Here is an 11,665-nt window from a genome sequence, read left to right as displayed (position 1 = left end):
CTTTCTAAATAACGTTCTTTTTCCTAATGTCTCCCTTGACAATGCCACACTTTGGCCTTTAGTTGAGCGTTCGCCCCTATGAGGAAGGCTTTGGGTTCTGTCCTCTGGCCGAGGCATACCAGAGCCGGCTTAACGCTCAGCAATTTAGGAGTAGGACGACTGGTTCGCCCGTTATCAGTATAATGTGACCGGGTGGGGTGTCCTGCTGGGTGTCTTCGGCAGTATGTTTCAGTGAGGTAGCACTATAAAGTCGGCATCAGTTCCGCGCTATCACAAGGAGACAAACACGAACATATCGCAGCCTCCCAAAACACACACGCAACACTACACGCATGCATCTTACACACAGGGGAGGCCGTACTTAAATGATCATAGCTGTTGATAGGGCGTTAAACAATACTAAACCAAACCAAACTAAATCAAACCAAATATAAAAAAATAAAACGTTTACAGTAAATGCTGTACTCTAAGAAGTGAGTTGTCAAAGAAGACTTTGAATCAACCTTCGTATTCTATACAGCTGCTGATTTCAGCAACTTACACAAGAACAATGTGTGCAAGACTTGTTTTCAAAAAATACAAAAGTTTCAATGCTTTAGAATTTTTAGTTTATTCTTTCATGGAAAAAAGAAATTACATCAAAATATCTTTATAGATTTTTAACCATTGAAATTAAGATAGTTTCATTTGTAAACTGTTAGTTCTGAAGACAATATACAAAAAAATAGTTATTTAGATAAAAATATCTGGATAAGCGTGTGTTCAGCAAGCATTATTAAATGTTCCACAATGTAGAAACAGTACATGTTTATAAATAATAGAAAGAAGAGAGTCCCAGTTCCTCGTCATTGTCCTCGGTGAAATAGTGTTTAGAGTTGACTCTGTTAACTGTGTAGAAAATCTAAGTCTGTTCGTCTTGTGCCGTAGCGTAGTACTATACTAGTTGTTTTTACGACACTAACCACCTCCCCGACAACACATTTTCAAAAGACCTTAGTTGTTGATAGGACGTTCACCCCTGTACAACCAAACAAACAACCTCCCAGACAAACAATCCATTAAATTACACATTGTAATACTACCCTAACATTTGGGTCCAGTGTAAGACATGTTGTAAAAGTTTGTAGAAATCCTTTCAGTACATAGCGATGATTTGTTCGATTGTTACATCTAAACTTCAATCTAAAGAGTAATATCAAACGGACTGAACGGAGTTGTTTTACATGAAATATGTATTCCGATGTAAACACAAATTGATAACATTCATATTACACGACCATTAATAAAAACTATTTAGAACATGTACTTGAATGAGAAACTTTTTCATTTAGTGTTTTAAATATATAATTTTTCCTAATATTTTCCATATTGCAGTGTCTTTAATCGTAGGTACAGACGATATTCCTGGAACAGCAAAAATAAATACTTCTTGTGGTGGCTGCACTTTATCTAAGGCGAGAGAAGAAGCTTCAACTGATACCATTGCATTCACAGCCCAATTATACGCAATGTGAATATAGGGACTTGTGTAGTTGAAATGTCCATCTATATTTGTATATAAATAATCGATATCTACATGTAGATTGCATTTATATCAGCGCCAAGGTTCGCTGGGATTCTCTATCTACATCCGTGTCTTTCAGACAGGCAGCCGAATGAAAAGCGCTACAACAAGAACGAAAATAAGAAAATATATTTATCATGTGGCACGAGTCACTCATACAATAACTGACTACCTTTGTCAGGTTAACCAACATTCTGGAAACGATAGACGATCAATAAAAACTGGTATTTAAATAACAAGTAAATATATAGATATCTTTAAGATGCATGCAACGTCAAGTAAACGCCGTTTGTGTACGCTTCTGCACTACTTAAACACAATTTATGTAGGGTATTTGCATGTTTACGTGTTGTGTATTGATCAAAAAGCCGTTATAACGTGATTACAACTGAAACGGAGACTGTAACAGAACAAAGGACTATGTATATTTTGGTCCTTTCTTGGCGCACTCTTGAGCAAAATTTATATTTCTTCTAAAGATGTATTACAGGTGCCTACACATTGTCCTTTGATTTTGAGTTTGTTCAATCATGCGCTCTACAGTTTCCAGGAGAAAAACTATACAAAATATGACAAAATTCACTGAATATTCATTTTTTTCTAATTTATGCAAATTTGAACTTGCAACAATAATTAGAACTACAAATACATATTTTCATGATAGTTTTTAGGAAGTATTTAAAATAAAAGAGACAGTCATTTCAAAGTTCATTTAAAGGTTTTGAATTTTGATGCATTTGGGGGCCAAAACACGGCCAAACCATACATAGTCCTATAACAGAAATAGAGCATACCACGATCCCGGCTCGGATTTGAACCTGCTCTACAGTTAGATATCTGGTTAATGAAGTCCGCAACACACATTTAATCGACCACATTTTATTTTAGTACTGATTAAATATTGCCAACTGATTTAAGCAGTATGAGACCAGAAAAGAGATGACGTGCTTCCATTCAATCATAATGGTGATGACGAGTAAAGCACCAATAATGATGCAGCTTTTTTATGACGCGACGTCAATTCCGTCTTTGCGTATTGCAGAGTTATCTGCTCTTTTGAGTAGGTATTGATTGTTACGTCATGCGTTTGTGAGAGTAACGTCATCAATTTTTGAGAAAATGACGTAATTTTCCCACACAAACCAATGACTTAACAATCAATACCTGCTCACAAGAGAAGATAACTCTGCAATATGCAAAGACGGAATAAAAACCACAATCAGTAAACCATCAACGTTTTGATTGAACATTTATTACCATTTATATACTATACTCTAAAACACATAACTGATTTGAACCCTTCATTTTTTTTTCTCTCTTTCCATCACAAAGATACTCATTTATTTCAGAAGCATTTTTCATTTAAGGGTTAAATACTGCTATTAAATATCTCTCACCTGTACTTATCCGGCAATGTAACAATGTCAGTGATCAAATCTTTCAATTCAGACACAATTTTAAATTATGTTTCAATATCAGCTAACAGCATGACTGTGCTTTGTACAAACAGACCACTTATAGTTTCTAAGAATTATCTAATGACCATTTCGTTCATTTTGGTACTCATTAGAGCAAAAGAAATTCGTTTATAGAGTATTGGGAAATATATATATGAAAATACAGCAAAAACGTAAGGAAACGTGACTATACAAGTTGATAGAAGTATGTAAGTGGTTTTCTTATCTGATACCTGTACATCTTACGAGAATTAAAGCATTGGTGTGATGGTAACATAACATGGGATCAATCAATAATACACACAGCAAACATGAAACGACCACCATGAGCTTGAAAAACGGAACTACATCCTGTTTATCTGTCCATTTTTTGTTTGTATTCATATGTATATTCAACACAGTTTTGCATTCTGGTAAAAAACGGAACAGAAAAGAGTGACCTCTGATAGTCGTAGTAGCTTTACAGTTAGGACAGGGTCTTATATATGTATATGTATATGTAAAAAGAAAAAGTCTCAACAACGAGTCTTAAGTATTTTCATCTCTTCTAGGAGATTCTTCAGACTATATATATATATATCTAAAGACTTAAACCAATAGAATGCAAATCGGAGCAATTAAAAAAAATATTTACCGTGGGACGTGAACTTAGTGACTTTGTTGCATGATTGAACAGAATTACAGACGGTTTTGTCAAGGCGTGATTATACAAAATATCCTTGTCAATTTTTCAACATATTTTGTCCATCTTATTTTTCTTCAACATTTCAAAAGCACATAAATACCGTTTGTATATATACACCATATAAACCGATGTCCTGGACGCTTGTCAGTAACAAGGTATAATTTGCTTATGAAAGAGGACCAGAAAAATATGAAAATCTAAAATTCGAATAATCGGTATAAATAATGTGATAAACACAATCTTATAATGCACTTATTGAAGGAAAAAATCATCCATCTTACTATGAATTGACTAAGGATCCCCGTACCGATGTCAAAATGTGTCATAATTCATTGGAAGCTGGGTTTTTTTCTGGCATGACTGCTTCGGTCACGAGCCCGGCGTTCTACCACTAGACTACCGTCAAGACTTGAAGCAAGACAGTCAAATCATTATACTGTCACTCTAACCAAATAAAATACCTGCTCAACGGAAGTATCATGGACAATTCCAGATAAAGTTATATCCAAAACAAAATGCAGGGGAGATTATTGTATGTACAGAAATCTGCAGTGGAATTCTCTGCTGTTTTGTCTGCAATAGGACATGGACCTTTAAATAATATTTCATGAATACGATTATATAACTTATCCTCATATTTCCAAAGGCAACCTATGTTAAATGTCTTATACATATCCCGTGTTTCCTTATATATTAAAGGGACTGCTACATAAATCATTGTAATTTTTCACGTATATATAGCTAACATTTCAGTGCTATCAACATGTTTTTATTTTTTTTTATTTAATAATATGGATCAATAATCTTAAACCAGATATATGTCTAAAAATAGATATAATTATTTAGACGATTTTTTGATGTGTTATAATAACCTACGAATTAAATTTTAAAAAAAAATGGTTTGGCTTATGCAAAAACCCGTGTTTAGTTATTCAAATCTATTTGCCTTGAAACATATTACTGTATGAATGTAAAACATTCCCATCATATCGTCGTTATCATGTCCAAGTCATCCTTAATACAGGAAGTTCACAGCTCGACACGTTGATGTTGTAGTACATTCCATACACTTCGACCTCACACAAACACATATACTGGTTGAGAACATTCTTCGTGATTTTCACAAATTGTCCATATATTGGAACAGGACACGAGAAGGTGGCGAAACTGTTTATCCATCCAGCACTCCCACTTGTGGTCAGACACGTACTAAAGGGTCCAGTCGTCAATAACCCTATACCAATGCCGAGGTCCGCCGACTGTCCAGCTGAAAACAGAAGTATGAGAATATTTTGATATCACAAGTGTGTAACATAATAATCATAATAATAATATACAACATTTATATAGCGCCCTATATAATTTGTAAAATTACTCTAAAGCGTTTTACAACATAGGATTAGTTATAATTGTTAAACAAAAAGGCTTACAATCAACATTATACATTAAGCAAGAAGATGATCATCTCAAATTGCACATGTACCTGACTTCTGTGCAAAGAGCCTAAAATACAGACATGACCAGATACAAGTAAGACCACGAGCAGAATCGAACATACCCTGAAGGTAACATAATAACAGGGTTACGAAGTAAAGAAGCCAATATAAGCCAAAGAAGACCACTTTGTGAAGTCAACTAACCATAAAAAAACCTATTTTTTGTAAATCGATGAGAACGCCAAACAGAGTAACCCAGTGTGAGAAATCACATTGTACCGTGACCGAATTACAAGAATATGATGAAAGGAAGACAATATTCAAATATATTTTAAGAAGTCGATATAGAGAGCCACACAAAGTAAAGATTTATTTATAACGATGAACGTGATAGACACAGCTTATTTCATCTATAAAATTTGGTAATACATATTAAGCCATATTATATGTAGAAATACAGCAAACGGAGAAATGTGTCTATGAGACTAAAACCATGATTTAATTTAAACACCAGATGCTGACAGATCGGGATAAAAGCTCAGTATCAATGCTTCTGTAAATTATTATACAATTATGGACTTTTGTGCTGGTGAATATGATGTGATATGAACCTGAAAGAGTGATATTGACTGAGGCCGAGGTCGAATCTCAATTGGTCGATTTATGTGTGTGAAGAATTGAATGGATTTTCAAGACAAATATATGACCGACGAAGCACCAAAATCTTTCTGATGTGTTGGCGGATAAATACTTCATGGCTACATGGTGTGAAATAAGACACAAATAAATATGGGCAGGCAATGCTTGTCTAGAAATGAAATGGGCCCAATATTTTCTCGTTTAAATGAGAGCAACATGAGAAGGAATTGAAAAACCCCATTAATATGTTAATACATGTAGTAGAAATGATTATTAGAACAAGGTTATTATACAATTATGGATTCGCCTCGGTCAATATCACTCTTTCAGGTTCATATCACATCATATTTACCAGCAAAAAAGTCCATAACTGTTTTCTTATATGCTTCAACAAGAAAATAAAACAAAATAAAGCTCAAGGTTCTGATTTTTGCGCGCGAGCCTCCGTGTCAAATTTAGCCAGGTTTGTATTCAACAGTTTAGCATCGTCGCTTTCGAAGACGTCGTCTAGGTTCTTTTTCTTAAGATAAGCATGGAGGACATGCACTGCGTGTTCAATGGCCTTTTTATGTTAACAGCATCTTTATCCTTGAAAAGTTTTGGTAATTTTCAGATGTAACGGAGGAGAAACGTTCGCCCGCAGCCATCTTCTAATGTCGTCTGGCAGATCGCGTTCCGGTCTAACTGCACATGCGCTACGACAGCTTCCGGGGTATTTCCATATAGACTATATTTAGTAATCGATATTCACCGGATAACCTGTCTACATGAGTTTTTGAGGACTGGTCACGTGTACATGATCCGACAAATGTGATTGCGAGAAATTTTCATGCATATAATAAATCAGTTTAGTTGATAATAAAATAACAACATCATTCAACAACAAAGCACCAATGTCTTACACATGGTTTGACGGGCCAAGATGGCGACACTTGTGATCATGTAGGGCTGTAGTAGGTCTACCTTCCACCAGGTAGCGACACCCTTATCTACCAAGGCGCAGGAGTCGTAGGGAATGAATGGTCTGGTGTCACGTACACCATCTACAGCTCTGTCGGCTGTGTATGTCCCTAAAACCGGCATGTTAAGCGTAACCTTCTGAGACGCCGGCTTGTTCTCGGCCAGATTGCCATAAAAACCTATAATATATAAAATTATATATCAAAATTAAAAAAAAACCAAAAAAAAAACCCACTTTAAAATATAATATTGATGTTTTCGTTATATTAAACTGTAAGTAACACAAATATAAAATTATCCTATAGACTATAAATCGGGATTTTTTTGCTGCAGTTAAAATTTCGCCTTTTTCGCCCTCCGTGATGAAGACGAATTTATCATTACAGCTAATATAAGTTAACAGAATAATATGCATAGTAATTAAAAGTGAAGGCAAAATTTACACTGGCCGAAAAATTGATTGCATGGGCGATGGGCGAAAAAATGATGTACAGTAATACATGTGTAGTATTTATAGATGTTCCCCTATCGAGTGATGATAGTAGGCTTATCTAACGTAAACGAGTTATGTAAAGACACGATGTTTACCATCGTTTTAACAGTTGAAAATAAATAACTGACAGTAGGTAAATAGAGATTACACAACGAGTGGTTGTTGAATATGGTATTTATTTCACTCGAGTTAGTTAATTTTCAAAAGTTACAAAAGACTTTACGAGTGTCTTTCTGTAACTTTTGAAAATTAACTAACGAAAGTGAAATAAATACCATACTCAACACCCACGAGTCGTGTGATCTGTTTCTACCACAATCTCATGTTCAGTCGGATATAACACACACACATGTGTTTGTTGACAAGGCTGGCGTAGTGATATGACCCATATGTAAAAAGTCACTCATAAATATTCAAAAATGACCTTTTTTTACAAACTTAATTATTGTCAAAATTAATGTTTCGGCAACAACTTCGTGAAAAAATAAAATAGATGAACGACTTTAAATATTGAGAGTAGCAGTATTGCATTAATTTATATAAATCAACCACGGACTATATGCGCGTAAGCATATCGTACGAAGTCTGCCTCCCGCCAAGTGATGAACGTTGTAGACGAACTTATCGCTGTCAATATCCAAAACCATAGGCCTACGTTTCTAGGCCTTCGTTTCTTCGGGACGGTTCTATGGTTGACGTTTATAGTGAAAGTTAAGCCATAGTCAGACCGTCTAAATAGCGATAACGGGACGTTGGGAGAACGAAATATTTCCCGACACTGTGACAGATCTTGTTTTGGTTTCACGACCTGGATACGCGACGGTGTGACGTCGAAACGATATCGAGCGTCTGTAGAAATTTTGCATGAAACCAGCGATCAAATCTTTAAGTATCATCTTTTAATATTGCCTTACTAACCCCCCTTTCCGCATAACCTCACAAAGTCACCAACATTTGTCGGATGTTGACAGCCGACGACGTAAACAAAACAGCAGGTGGCAAAAAGCACGTGGAAAAAGTCTTCCAGGTCAAAGTTCATCTTCTCGACCAATCAAATCTCTTGAAGGTCATGTACCACGTGTGGTATATAACTCATATTTATCTAACAGTCTGCGTGTTTATACAATGATCTGAGAGTGGAATAACACAGCGTATTGTGGTAGAAACACATAAACATGATGATTAGCCATCACGTGTTAGGGGCTAAGTTCAAGGAAGTACGTTAACTTTTACAATAGGATGAAAAGACATCACAATTTAGGCATATTTGGGCATTGGATTACCTGAATATATGAATGTGTATACTACAATATTCATAATACAATTAAAGGGTCTTTAGAGTAACTTGAATGCTTCCATATACTGTGAAATCAGATATTTTCATGGAGCCCAGATTTCGCGATTTTCCACAAAAACATTATTTCGTTGAGTCATGAATTCGTGGATTGCAAGTACCTGTTCAAACGGAGAATTGCTTAATATACAACTTGTAATTACTTCACTGTACCTACGAATCAACAAAATTATAAACCCACACAAAGTAGTGGTTTTAAAGTATATAAAAACGACCTTTCATACATGATGTCTTACCCTTTGATTCAAAGTACATAATGTGGGGTTGAGGAATTGACATCATTGTTACGTGGGCCCTGTTGGAGTACGCATAGCATGTTGATTGTCCGAATGAAAATGATACACATCCGGAAGTGGAGCTGCATGCGAGCGCACATTGAAAAAAGTCAACATCTGTTTGTGTCCAAATGATATCCTGTAATGGCAATGTGTTTTCAAATCTGCTATCCGCGTGAAAATAGAACTCCACGAATTCTGAAAGACAAACATAATCAGTGTAAATTGCAATCAAGACTACATATTCATGGTATATATATAATTCTAGTGAAAATAATTTTAAAGTTGAAAATAATAATTTAAATAATCACATCATTATCACATCAGTAACAAAAAGTAATTGATATATCGGCGCTAACGTGTGATAAATTTGTTCTAATAATTATTTCTACTACATGTATTAACATATTAACTTCTCATGTTGCTCTCAGTTAAACGAGAAAATATCGGGCCCATTTCATTTCTAGACAAGCATTGCCTGCCCATATTTATTTGTGTCTTAAATCACACCATGTAGCCATGAAGTATTTATCCGCAAACACATCAAAAAGATTTTGGTGCTTCGTAGGTCATATATTTGTCTTGAAAATCCATTCAATTCTTCACACAAATAAATCGACCAATTGAGATTCAACCTTTTAATAATATTTGTAAGATGGTATTTATCAAAAGAAGTTAAGGAATAGGAATATAAATCATAAAAAATTGATATTTTCAATTTTTCTGGGAATGATTTAGATACAAAAATTAAGTTGTTTTATTTGACAACCAAAAAGCATTTGTTTGATTAAAAGTAACTGTATGTTTTGTTTTTTATTTAGTTTCCTTTTGTCTTTTTCTTGTTTTTTATTTGTTTTTACTTTAAATTCCAAAGCTACCTTAAATGTACGCGAATTGAAGAGAAAAAACAATCTAAACCAGTAAACCACAGCATCAGCATACAACAACTTCATTGTAATGTGTGTTTCTAGCAGTACCGTAAGATTTACATGTTACATGACTTACCTGAATTTGTGAATCGTAAAAAGATGAAAATGCACCAAATCATCTTTCTCTTCTCCATTTGGTCAGATTGTCGATGGAGCGTAAGTAATACTGGTTGACCTGCTAACTGTAACGAACATCCGAAATATTCGTGTCATATCTTGTTGTAACTAGGTGTCGGTCTTGATTCCTTTCGTTTTTGTACACCTTTCCAACAATCGATGTTCTATTTGCATAACTGAGTTAATTCATACTTGTGAACACTCATTCAGAAGATATTCACCAGGTTATAGACAGCTTACAAAGAAAAATCTTATCGATTTATTTTTGATTTAATGATTGCTAAAATCTTCAGGATCCAATAACGTGCCATGAGCATTTAGGAATGAAAAAGAGTAAATTATATGTAAAATTTGAGTTGTCAATCTGTCAGATGAATAACAAACATAGAATGAGGATTGTCGCCAAGCTGTACTAAGGGAAACGTTATGACGATATCGTAAATCTGACATGTTGGTAACCTTTGCTGGAATGTCGTCAATCCGACATGTGGGTAAGCTATGCTGGAATGTCGTCAATCTGACATGTGGGTAACCTATGCTGGAATGTCGTCAATTTGACATGTGGGTAACCTATGGTGGAATGTCGTCAATTTGACATAAGGGTAACTTATGGTGGAATGTCGTCACTCTTACATGAGGGTAACTTATAGTGAAATGTCATCAATCTTAATAATGGGCGACCGAATGTCGTCAATTTATAAAATGAGTATCCGAATGAGAAAAATCGTCAAACTGACTTTGGGTGACTAAATAATTGATTTCGTCAAACTGATATATTGGTAATAGTTGTAGATAAAAAAAATAATCACAAAAGTAGGTTATTAAAGGGGAGGTGGTGGTGGTGGTGGTGGTGGTGGTGGAGGGGGGGGGGGGACATAAGAGTAGATATTTTTAGAGGAATACTTATGGGATATCTCGTCAAAATTGAATACGGGTAACTACAGTGATATCGTCAAACGGACATGTAGGTAACGTTAAGGCAGATATATTTTTGTGTGCATCTTAGGAATGATATCGTCAAAATTGAATACGGGTAAGTGAAGTGATATCGTCAAACTGACATGACGGTAACATACGGAAGGAAATTAGGAGCAGAACTATTGGCTAGTAGAAGAAAGGTATCGTTAAACTGACATTTGGTAATAAGAGATATCTCCAAAATGACATGAACATTGTGTATGGAATGAGATATGTGGAAACGTACGGTAACCTATTTATAAGCGACCCCAATCTAGTTGTATTTTATACATGCGTAAGGAACACCTTCTCATGAATAGACCATAACAAGCATCAATGGGTTATTTGCATAAATAAATGTGTGAATAAAGGAGAAATATTTATTATCGATTGACACTTGGTACCGCTGACAGAGTGACAAGATTTTGAATTTTGTGCTATACATGCAAATCCACTCTGAAATCGATTAAAAATAGGTCTACAGTCCATAACGTTGTTTCTGACTTCTGAAAGATTTACGAGTTCACATTTAAATGAAAGATTATTTAACAGCAACCCGCGAACATGTACACCTAAGCGATCTGTGAAACACTAAATAATCGATGTAGGTGATTGCTTATAAAGATAATACACATGGTCAGGAATTTGTACAGCGTACATTATTTATTGAATTAAGGCTGACAGTATATACAGTGTTTGCATTACAATATTGTTTAGAACTCTCCTTTACTATTTTTTATTTATATATTTATTTAGTTATATTTTTGGTTTCTGCTGTTTCTTGGGTTGTTTTTTTTCA

At 34.9% G+C, this 11,665-nt stretch overlaps 1 protein-coding gene across 1 annotated transcript; it reads right to left on the bottom strand.

Moving 5' to 3' along the window:
* Positions 1–4,704: 4,704 nt before the first annotated feature.
* Positions 4,705–9,926, bottom strand: LOC110448241 (fucolectin-like). The gene is made up of 3 exons (XM_021494390.1): positions 9,869–9,926; positions 6,684–6,920; positions 4,705–4,973 (listed from the first exon to the last, which is right to left on the bottom strand). The coding sequence occupies exons 1-3, from the start codon at positions 9,924–9,926 to the stop codon at positions 4,705–4,707; spliced, it is 564 nt and encodes a 187-aa protein (XP_021350065.1).
* Positions 9,927–11,665: the final 1,739 nt, after the last annotated feature.

Source organism: Mizuhopecten yessoensis, unplaced genomic scaffold (genome assembly GCF_002113885.1).
Source record: "Mizuhopecten yessoensis strain PY_sf001 unplaced genomic scaffold, ASM211388v2 scaffold3961, whole genome shotgun sequence".
NCBI classification, from domain to species: Eukaryota; Metazoa; Mollusca; class Bivalvia; order Pectinida; family Pectinidae; genus Mizuhopecten; species Mizuhopecten yessoensis.
Note: the sequence above shows the minus strand (reverse complement) of the source record. Positions and strands in the feature narration are given on the sequence as shown.

Coding starts and splice junctions, on each gene's coding strand:
- LOC110448241 (XM_021494390.1), bottom strand. CDS start 9,926: ATGGAGAAGAGAAAGATGATTTGGTGCATTTTCATCTTTTTACGATTC. Junction 6,921..9,868: donor TTTACGATTCACAAATTCAG/GTAAGTCATGTA, acceptor TATATATTATAG/GTTTTTATGGCAATCTGGCC. Junction 4,974..6,683: donor CTTGGCCCGTCAAACCATGT/GTAAGACATTGG, acceptor TTCTGTTTTCAG/CTGGACAGTCGGCGGACCTC.